We start from the raw sequence: 10,723 nt of genomic DNA, 5'->3' as shown, positions 1-10,723 counted from the left end.
TTCCCTCAACAAATTCTCGTCGATTGTCGACCTGAGAACCGAAAGTCCCTGATCGCCATCACGTGTTTTTACCAGCCCCTGAATTCGATACCTCGGTATAATTCTTTGATGAGCAAGGTCGCCAATTCACGTCTTGAAAATCCCTTTGTTCACTTGCGCTCAATGCGATTAGTGTCCCGGAATGATCTAACAGCGATTACAACGACATTTTATTAACTTTTCCGTTGCGTAATTTCATACATGAGGCTCTAGTAGATCAACATATCCACCTAATCATATCTTGCTAATGCTCATGCAGATTGGCCGGTGAAACAAACTCCAAAGATGCCGAGCAGATTAAAATTCCTACTCCTTAAGAGTCACCCTCCACCGCGTTCTCCATGGGAAACACATCGCATCTAGACCCTACACCGAATCCTTCATGACCTGATTTGAGCTTATACATATGATAGCAACTTGAATTTTTCGAGATTTCGCCGAGTTGTCGGAAGCTACAGCTTTCTGCCATACATAAGGCCTTCAATTTTAGTTGAATTTAGACCTGCTGTGTCCCTCCAGAAGCAAGCCCCAGCACCTTCAGCCACCTATGAAGAGCACTCAAAATTGATAGAATGCGATAAGTAATCTATCACTTTTCTCTCAATGCGCCCAGGAGGAATCCCAAGACTTTTCGAGGCTATGCCAACATATCGGTGTACTAATGACACCACAAATTATGTATAAAGAATAAGATCATTGTTTTGTGAGATGAGATAACTGACTCTATCATGATAGGCGACTTGGATAATCGGTCAACTAGGCTCAGGAAAGTCCATATAGCGCTCTTCTTAGCTTTTGTTAGGGCTATATAGATATATTTGCAGGCTCACTTATGAGATATGTGTCATATATCACACCTCGTAGTTGCGCGACGTTGCTGTGATACCGAAGACTGGCGAGTTGTGTAGGTACCTCAATCACTTGAATTTAGTTTCCACAAACAGCCTTTTATAGGTAGGTACGAGGAAATCACAACCACAATCATTGAGGCTTGGATTTCCCAGCCGTCATCAACCCCAGCCTTTCCCTCAATTTGTCCCACTTAAGCCGATGACGTATGTCCTTCTACCTACACATTAAGCAATTCAGCTTAATACCTACCATCATGAACCATAATAGGTAGTAGGTAGGAGGTAGGTATGTAAATAGATATAGGTATATGGGTTGATTGAAACAAAACACAGGCATCAGTTACCGAAAAAATCAAATCCAATAGCAATAACAAGTACCTAATTGCCCAACCAACCGTTCAAGAAGTTAGTGAAACCCTTCCAGCCTACCCAGTATGTACGGTGCCTATCCCTTCCCCATACGACACAGAGACGTTTATCAAACGGAGGGGTTGTCTCGAAGCCCAAAAAGAAAAAAAAACCATCGAGCTAAATCTCAGGATAGAAGATTTAGAAATGCGGCTTTCCGGAATTAAGTAGTGTACCGTAACATATCGGGAGCAAACCCGATATCAATTAAACACACATACATATCGGTATCACCCAATCTTCGTCTCACACAGAGCAACGTCCGAGAAGGATGTACATTCACAGCAGCGCATTAAAGCAGGAGGCAAGAGCAGGTACGCGGGCACGTCAAGGGGGTATTAGTATTCAGGGTCGTAAAATATCTCTTTAATTAGTGGAAAAAACGCCTCGCCATCATACATACAAGTTCGGATTCCTCCACCGTTCCGGCCCGTGTGCGGCTTGGGGTCGGGGAGGGAACAATCGGCGGTATCCCAAGCATTTCCCGCGCAATGTCGTCGTTCTCTCCATTAGCAAGCCAAAAGAAAAGACCGGTCAAATCAAAGACAAACTCCTCTCTGTGCTCTTTGCGATTTCCCTCTCCCCAAAAGGTTTTGTGGTGTGTGTCGTGTTGTGCGTGTCGTTGTGGTGGTGGATTCGGGAATTCGCATATATGCTTGCTCGTAGCCTGCGAGAAAATCTCAACTCCTCGTCATACCCATCAAGTCATCTACTGGCATTCCGTACTTGATGCACCCTGTGGTGTCACAGGTCGGATTGATTTACACCTTGCCTTGGCTTGCCAGGACTAATATCTAGTTAGATCGTGTTTTGGTTACCTAGTAGGTGACATCATGTGACTTACCAGAGGGAACGACAATAACGAGAATCAGAACGATGATACCGCCGATCAGGCAGGCCCTCATCTTCATGTCCTTCCACCACATCTGCTTGCGAACTCTGTTGGCGCCGCGACGGAATCCCTGCGCGGAGACAGCCAGGTTGTCGGTCTTATCTTGCAGGGCATCGAGACGCTCGCCACGTTGAGAGACCTTGTTGATGTTTTCTCGCATGACACCTACAGTGTCATCGATTTGCTAAGAGGCCACATTGTTAGTTTCTTTGTTCTTGTCACTACGTATAAATCACGTTGTTTCCTTTCCAGATCATGATATCGTGGCTTGGAATATTCGTATTATCGCAAGATCCTTAGATGCTGGATAGAAAGATTAATGCTCAATGCGATGTTGAATCCTACAGCGTTGGGTCGAAAGTAGCTACGAAATGATCCTTGGCCCCTAAGATTACCGTCATCTACCGTGGGTCCATGCGCATCATCTCTTTCAATTTCTGGGCACATATTCATTGTTGGGATATTGATGCTCAACTATCGGCGATGATCGCTCTGAGATTGATGATGGATTTCGCTGGGTGCGGTTGAAGCCATCTCGTCGGATGCGGAGTGGAGGCGCGGTCGGTAATTACGTAGGCCATCGAAATCTCGTGATCCGGAAAGGGAAACATTGAAAATCATGTTTTCTCAGGATATAAAACTTACAGCTTGCAGAGCCTGTGTTCGAGCATTTCCACCCTGTTGAGGTGCGGCCTGGCCGCTAGGAATATAGGGGTCGTAGGGAGCTTCCTGGTTCGACGACATATTGGCAAGTGATGACCGACGGTCGGGTTTGTTGTTTATTTTATTTTATCGGCGGACGAAGCGAAAGTGATCGGAAGCGTCGGGGAATAAATGCAAAACGGATTGTGTATTTGTCGCGACGATGTAAATTGGGTTTCTAGTTGATGATGGTATTCGTGTGGCGAGAAAAGTTGAAGAATGGGAAAGGTAGAAGAGGTTGGAGGGAGGTCGGAAGTTCAGGAAATAGTTGCGAAGGTTAAAGTCGTATCCGAGACGCTTGGAACCAAGGTTGTTTAGGGTCTCTAGGTTGTCTGGCAACACTGGAAGTTTTGCTTTAGCAGGTTTTAGGTACGTACCTACATACGAGCGCACCTAAGGGGGCGCGCTAAATCTGTTTCGGCTGTGCAACAGTTGCCCACACTAGCACACACACTAGCCCAGACCAGCCTGACCAGCCTAATAAAGCTTAGAAGGACCACTCATGTGACCGCTAACTTTGCCAAAGCTTACCACAGCAACTTAATAAGCCCCGATAAACAAATGATTTACCTTTAATACCTTGTTATCCAGATATGTACGTCAGCAGCTAGCCCCTTTTTTATCCTATTAACAGCCCTGTAATGTTCAGCTTTATTTGTGGCTGAGATCCGGAATACGCAATACTAAGACGAACATAATACAGGCAGCCATTTAAAGAGCTACTACGGCCAGCACGGCGAAAGTCGCACACTAATCTTGGGAGGCGTAAAAAGGAACCAAATATTCCCGGTTTATTGCGGCAGCTAGGCAAGTGGCTGATACATCCACTACGAGATCAAATATATGTAGCTAATATATGCAGATGGCATTATCGAGAATCAGAGGCTTGCCGATCTGAACGATTTTCAATGGTTTAAGCTTAAAGGCGTCGTTGGCTGAACCAATATAAGTGGTTGATTGGATTAGCTAATCCGGATCCCCTCAACCAAGCAGCCAAGCCAAGGCGTGCCGCTAACTGGTCGAGTAGCTGGAAAGTCGGTATTCAAAAGGCGCCCGACGCCATAGTCCGATAACAAACTGTTTCTCTCTTTGTAGCGGTCATCAGCTCTTCACCTACTTTCCGGCATCCAGATCATCACGCTTATCAAGCCGGAATGCTTTGGAATATTCGACGTTTTCAAATATGATGGAGTGAATTTTTAGTTTATGCGATATTTTACAAACCTACTAGGATCTATGTGAGACCAAACGCCAACATCATCATGATCGGCTATTTTCGTAACCAAATACAATATCGAAATCATAGTATCTAAGCGCTATCATCATCCAAAATTCATCTCTTAGGTTGCTAGACGTACTTGATGAAGAAAGGTCCATGTGTTGGAATCTTCGCAGGATTACAGTAAGTGTGGTGCACAGCTAAGGTTAAAGGTCATCTAGGTAGATTCGCCGTCCATGCGTCTTACGACTCGCGCTACCTACGCTATCACCCATTCGATGAAGCTACTAGGTATTCATGTGTTAGATTTCCCGGGCTAAATCTTAACCATTCAGAACTTCTTAGATACCTACACAATGGAGATTATCCTATCCTAGACTCGAAGAGTTCTCATCCGATCTTAGAAGCCTTGCCACGCGGAAATGCGAGTATCTAGATCTAAAATAAGCTATGAAGCAATGAGTTTGGAAAGAAAGTTCACTCGAGAATCCGCAATCCCCTCAATCTGAATAACTCATTATAAAATGTCTAGTGAAATTATATTAGGTCGAGGAGTCTGACCAAGTATCTAAACCCTTAGAGGTTTCGTCAGCAACTATTTATGATGGGTGAGATGGAGATCTGAGTGACATCAAAAGCGAACGTCGCGGAGATATTACAATCCCAGAGACGCTGTGGTTTGTATCGCAATTAGGAGGTATTAGAACAACGTGGTGAGATGAGGTTTCTAAGCATCACAATCTTTGAATGTATGCCCCCCTTAAGATATTTCTACCTATCTATGGCTACCTACCTAACCATAATACATAAGTCCATCTATATCTCCCGCGTGTTGGATGTGTCGAACTAGACTGAAACTTAAACGACAGTAGACATGAGGTAACCTCACAAAGTCATGGTGTTACCTTCATTCCCTCCAGCTTCTTGCTAGTGGCAAATGGAACATACAGTCAGACATGATAATAGGTTACACCTCTTATCACAGCCGTTCGCCTCGAAAATGAACTCAACGTTTGATTCAATTAGAACCTCGAACAAAACATGATTGTATCACATGTTTTTGATGGATCTGATTCCATAGTTGGGTTATGTCCCGATAACGACTTCTGGGCGACAGGTGTATGGTTGCGTGGTTGGTGATATAGTGGCATACATCAGCTTTGGCGATTTCTTGTACCAGGCCTGTCTTGTTTGGTCGAAATTTAGGTATTTACTACAGCGTGGATCCAATCCCCAATCTTCCATTAACCTTGGAACACAGGGCAAATGGACCTAGAGACTCAGATTAAGGTACCTAGTAGATAAGTAGGCCACAATAACTGCTAGCTATGTCACAACATGAGCATACCTACTAGAATTTAGCAGAATTGGAGTCTTATATGTCTCCAGAGTGAGTCAGGATACCAATGTATGATTCGGAACGATGTTGAATCGTTCTACAGAAGCTAATTTCAGTCGGCATAATTGAGTTGACGTAGACCACTAAACGAAGACACAATAAGAACGCGATTACACTAAGAACCTGACAAGAGACATTATTAATTCAAATCTCTCGATTCAAGCAACTCTGTTATCCAGTTTCGCAATGGGAAAGAAAGACCTGCTGTAGCTTAATGTTGTTACACACCACGCCGCTAGTGAGGTCTTCTATTACCAACTCGTAAGTTGTTAAGGGGGGAAGAAAGCCAACCTTAGTGACTAAACCCAGGCTCTTTTGAATCGCAGAGTATGAAGCTGTGTAACCAGCTAGTACCTTGAAATGAAGCTCAATGAGGTGAGCCCCTGATAAAAGGGGCGAAGCTACCTCCCATACTAGATACTGGGTACCTATCCAACATTCTGATCCAACTTGAACTTAACAATCATTCTCTAACCAAATCATCACTATCATTATCTTAAAACGATGGCCTAAGGATCATTCAATCGTAAAATAAGATAAATGGTGACCTCAAGTAGTAGCGAGTATCCTTCGAACTGACACAGGGTGCTTCCACTTTGCGATTAGTGATAGAACGTGTTCTTATAGAACAAGGCGGAATGGCTCATGCGGTGTTAGATCGAGTATGCTGAGTATATTACATTAGTTTATATACGTACGTACCTACCTACCTACCAGGTAGGTAATGTCAAGGTTACCTGGTATTTGAGGTAGCGGCTTAGATTTTGAGGAATTCAATGTTCTGTTCTACTGATTTGGGGTAAAACTACGTGGCTACCTACTCATTAACAAAGGCATAACTGAGCATATAATTTCATTTCATCTATATGATGAGCTGTTCTAGTAGTCATATCAATAACAGACTTCTAATTAACTAGAATCTTGATGGTAATATTCTGGATTAACCTTCGAAATCACACCACTGGGGCAAAGCTGCTACGTTGAATACCTAGGTAGACAGGATTACAACTAAATGGGTTACACAAAGCTATAAACTACTTGCTTGGAGTTAGAATGCTACTTCGGTACTCGTCGAGTAGTATAATATGATAGTAGATTAGCGGAAGATAGTCCACCAAATACACCAACCCCTATCTCGAACCCTAACCCTAACCCTAACCCCAAGCTTCCTCTCTATCTCGATTCCAAAAACTACTTAACTACCTAGTACCTAACCTTGGAAGAGATAAAGTGCGCACAGCGACACTAGAAATAAATTATAATTGAGAAATCATATCGATTAACAATGCAGAGAAATATTGTTCGCAATGCTATGGGCTTTGTTAAAAGCATCTTACATCTCTAGTCTCTTTCATCTAACCTAGGTACCTACCCAGTAGGAAGGTAGTAATGGGAATATACTTTAATTCTAAATATCGTCAAATTATTACATGCATAGGAATGATTTAATTGTTAAAAATTATTCTACAATCGATACAATGGTTCTACAGTCGATACAGTGATTCTAATATCGTGAATTGCTACTTGCATTTGAATCATTTAATTGGAAGCAATGATTCATAACTGATATAATGGTTCTATTATTTAAACCTTGAAATTCAACTTAGAAGTTGTATTGTAAGATATATTATAACTGTGATAGGTTGGATTATTCAATTCTGTTTGATTCTTCGATTCAGTTCGATTGGTATACTGGTATATTGTTTCATCAGTCGACTTCTTAATTGATGTCTCCAATACGTACCGTGTACCTACCTATGTAGGTATTATTGACATCAATCTGCAATCTTAATTACTTAGGTGGGTTATCATGTGTGGGAGTTGACTGGTACCTAAGTCGAGGTGGACTCCGCGTATGTCACGAGGCGGAACTAAAGGACTAGGAAACAACGACATTTTTGCACGAGGAGCTCTTAACTACCCTCGCTATCCATGAAGAACGCGGTATACGTACAGATGAAGCCCTTTGTCTCCAGGACTAGTGGCCAACAGGACCCTCACAGACTCAACGGGGACTCCGCGGGTCGAGTCTAGATCCTATAGACCCCTGGCTACCTAGTACTGGTATGAAGGAAGACCAGACTTCTGACAGCGTACTGTATGAGAAAAAGTATGATAACTTACCTAGGTAACTACGATGCCTTCGTACAGTACGCGATTCAATAACGAGATATATACAGACGTATATAGATACCTTCAGTATTTTATCATTAATGAACCGTTTCGCATAGTTGATCTAGGTAGCCGAAGCGGAATTTACCTTACTTTGGTCGGTCGTCTAACAGAACAAAAGGGATACCAAGATATCATGCATCGTCCAGCTAGGTACGGACTTACATGTTTCACCAGGAAAGTGCGCCGTCCCTGGCTCATATACTAGGTAGTTAGGAAGAGAGCCGTCTCGCCTAAGGAAAAGTTGCGGAGGCCCATACGAAGTACATAATTGTGCAATATTACATGGGAGGTATATGAAATCGCAAACTCGAACAAGTCTAGATGGTTACTGATATGGAACCTCCGTGAATTGTGGTGCGCCTGGGGTGATTGGATAACTTCGTCTTCCAACAGATTGAAATGTAGGTAGGCTATTGAAATATGCACCTGAAAGTATTGTAAGAATCCAAAATAACTTGATCCTTCTGCATAACAGCCTCTTTCGAGGCTTACACCATTAGTTGAATTTCTCCACATGGATATCATTCATAGGTACCTAATCTCCGATTGCAGTACAGGTTTCCATGAACGGGCACTAACAGATTTCGCCTCACTCAGTGTCAAAGCGGTCTGTTCCATAGGTACTAGGTATTCAGCAGCAAAGACCAGTATTCACGATGAAGAGGACAATTCAGGTACTGGGATTAGCAGAACTAGCTGCTTGAGTAACCTGTTACCTATGATAGAATTAATGTTTAATTGTATTATACAGGGGCAGCTTCAACGAAGTCTACGCAACTAACGACATGCTCTGCGAGCTCTAGGCATGCCTCCACCATTCCAGCCGAGCTCAACTCAGACCATGAAGCGTTCGTGGTTAGAGCTTCAACATATGATCCACTCCCTCAATCAGCATCCGTTTTCTTTGCTGTTTGTTTCCGTTCCTCGCTCGAGACCGTAAACGTCTCCGTGACGTAGATACCCGCTTCCTCGTCTGAGTACTGTACAAAATGTTCCTGGCTCGCTTCGCTCGGTAATCTTATCTTGGCATTGTTCCCTTTCCTGCTAGGCCAGCCTCGAGAGGGCATCTCGAATGCTTTTCCCCCAGACGAACTTCCGGTGTTTCCGCCGCCGTTCTGGCTTTCGACTACGACGGAGTGACTGTTGGCCTTGGATCCCTTCCCAGAACGTAGCGCAGATCCACCAGACCCATATCGATCACCGGTTCCTGATTGAGTTGTCGACCCCTTAAGACCCCAAAGGCGCTTGCTAAACAACGGCTTGATAGCTGGCGCGGAAACGACGAATGCGGTAACTAAATATTCGCGGGTGGCCCATTGCGTAGCGACGAGGAGATCGAGGAGAGATCGAAGGGAGTAAACCGTTCGTAGCAGAGTAGCGATGATAATGAAGATACCAGATCCGAAAAGGAACCCAAGAATAAGTTTGCGGTAAACGGGAATCTTGACCTGCCATAACAATGGAAGTGGAATAGCCATAATACCCAAATCTGAACTGCACCGAGTGAAATTTATGTTAGATCATCTATGTTCACCTCCAGGAAACAACTAGCTAAAGGAGGCGTGTAAACTTACAGAATACTGAGGATCGGGTATATGATGTAGTTCTCTCTACGGAAAACACATTTATCTGTTACAAAGTGCCGTTAGACAATAGCTCTGGTGAATGGAAAAGGGGTATCCGGATCTTTCTACTAACCTCCTGGATAAGGCTTGACTTGCCATGCCAACTCGATGGGCGTACAAAGCAAGTATTGGAACAAGATGGCAATAGTGAAGGTTATTAAAGTTCCGATACGAATATACCTGGCCAGCTTGTTCTGCCAGAGGTTCATAGTCTAGTAGTTGTTAGCTTTCTCCTGAAAATAGCATCAGGTCTAAGACGTACAAGACGATCATAGTAAAACAGGACAACGGCCTTCATCGACCAGATGAGGCAGATGTAGCAGTTCCAAGAAGCGAAGGTCAGCTTGTCGCCGATTCTAAAACTTTCCACCTTGGCATCGTCGAGGAGCTCTGCTGATGCGTAGGTCTGTCCGACACTACTTCCATGGACACCTATCTGTTGTAAGATAACTAAATCCGTCGTCCAGAAAGACTAATATGTTCATCTTCGTTAGCCATCCCTTCTCCTGAATTCGATTCCGAGTATCCGGCGAGAATAACATACGATAGCAACAACAGTGAAGAGGTCGTCCCAGTACAATCCTCGGAAGCCCACCAGCATTAATCGAGTGATGAGTCGAGTGAGGAATATTGCCATGCCGAGAGCATACTCGGTGTACGACTCGATGTTCACATCCTCCTGGGTCGGCATCTTGGACTTCTCGTGGGGAAATTCTCCGAGGCGGAAGCTAGTCACTGCATGCGGTGACTGTGTCTCAGCGGCTGATGGGGATCGCTCTTTACTCGGCGGCCGCAAAGCGGGTTTGGTAACTCATTTATAATATAGAGACGTCTACATTCGTAGACAGGGACAGAGACAGAGTTTTTCACGCAGTTACAATCTGTAGTGTTACCTAAGCGACTTCGAGTTATTGTCGATCCTCAAGATCAGGGGTTGAATCTCGCGGTTTTTTCCTCTTCGCATAGAAAAAGGAAAAGGGTTCGCAAAAAGAACAAATCAGTTACTCTGGTAAGCTTAACGGCGTAGTCATATCGACCATGCAAAACCCCGGCAATAGAAAAGGGCTAGGGTGTTGTAAACCGGCACACCCTGCAACGGGAAGGGTCCGTAAGACGCTAGGACCGCGAAGATGCTGATGTTCTTTTTCTGGGGTCCGGATCCTAAAATCCACAGGACAAGGTTGGCTCGTTCGTATTGGCAGGAGACAAGAGAGCCTCACTAGCTCCCGTCTCGCCCCGGCTTGAATGCCGTACATAGCAGAGATGGGCATAATTAGGTAGTAAAGCCACTAGCAACTCTCGCGACTCAACGCAACTCTTTTGAGCCCACGGCAACGGGAGAAGAGATAACAGGTCAAAATCTGACAGGTAAAAAAGAGAGTTCTAATTACGCGTATGTCGTCAGGACCCGTT

The 10,723-nt window shown here is 44.1% G+C and overlaps 2 protein-coding genes across 2 annotated transcripts; both read right to left on the bottom strand.

The window, feature by feature from the left end:
• Positions 1–1,615: 1,615 nt before the first annotated feature.
• GGS22DRAFT_165877 (synaptobrevin) lies at positions 1,616–3,191 on the bottom strand. The gene is made up of 3 exons (XM_047961761.1): positions 2,836–3,191; positions 2,143–2,374; positions 1,616–2,085 (listed from the first exon to the last, which is right to left on the bottom strand). The coding sequence occupies exons 1-3, from the start codon at positions 2,932–2,934 to the stop codon at positions 2,060–2,062; spliced, it is 357 nt and encodes a 118-aa protein (XP_047817539.1). The 5' UTR covers positions 2,935–3,191; the 3' UTR covers positions 1,616–2,059.
• A 5,199-nt stretch (positions 3,192–8,390) lies between these two features.
• Positions 8,391–10,716, bottom strand: GGS22DRAFT_165875 (uncharacterized protein). The gene is made up of 5 exons (XM_047961760.1): positions 9,855–10,716; positions 9,573–9,782; positions 9,384–9,522; positions 9,260–9,314; positions 8,391–9,179 (listed from the first exon to the last, which is right to left on the bottom strand). The coding sequence occupies exons 1-5, from the start codon at positions 9,999–10,001 to the stop codon at positions 8,570–8,572; spliced, it is 1,161 nt and encodes a 386-aa protein (XP_047817538.1). The 5' UTR covers positions 10,002–10,716; the 3' UTR covers positions 8,391–8,569.
• Between the last annotated feature and the right edge of the window lie 7 nt (positions 10,717–10,723).

The sequence above is a fragment of the Annulohypoxylon maeteangense genome, assembly GCF_022496945.1.
Source record: "Annulohypoxylon maeteangense strain CBS 123835 unplaced genomic scaffold GGS22scaffold_11, whole genome shotgun sequence".
Taxonomy (NCBI): Eukaryota; Fungi; Ascomycota; class Sordariomycetes; order Xylariales; family Hypoxylaceae; genus Annulohypoxylon; species Annulohypoxylon maeteangense.
Note: the sequence above shows the minus strand (reverse complement) of the source record. Positions and strands in the feature narration are given on the sequence as shown.

Bases quoted from the DNA above. Each gene is read 5' to 3' on its own strand.
- GGS22DRAFT_165875 (XM_047961760.1), bottom strand. From the start codon at position 10,001: ATGCCGACCCAGGAGGATGTGAACATCGAGTCGTACACCGAGTATGCT. The intron at 9,783-9,854 runs GTATGTTATTCT...TGAACATATTAG, and splicing joins TCTTCACTGTTGTTGCTATC to TCTTTCTGGACGACGGATTT. The intron at 9,315-9,383 runs GTTAGTAGAAAG...ACTTTGTAACAG, and splicing joins AGTCAAGCCTTATCCAGGAG to ATAAATGTGTTTTCCGTAGA.
- GGS22DRAFT_165877 (XM_047961761.1), bottom strand. From the start codon at position 2,934: ATGTCGTCGAACCAGGAAGCTCCCTACGACCCCTATATTCCTAGCGGC. The intron at 2,375-2,835 runs GTAAGTTTTATA...GTGGCCTCTTAG, and splicing joins GAACACAGGCTCTGCAAGCT to CAAATCGATGACACTGTAGG. The intron at 2,086-2,142 runs GTAAGTCACATG...ACTAGATATTAG, and splicing joins CGTTATTGTCGTTCCCTCTG to TCCTGGCAAGCCAAGGCAAG.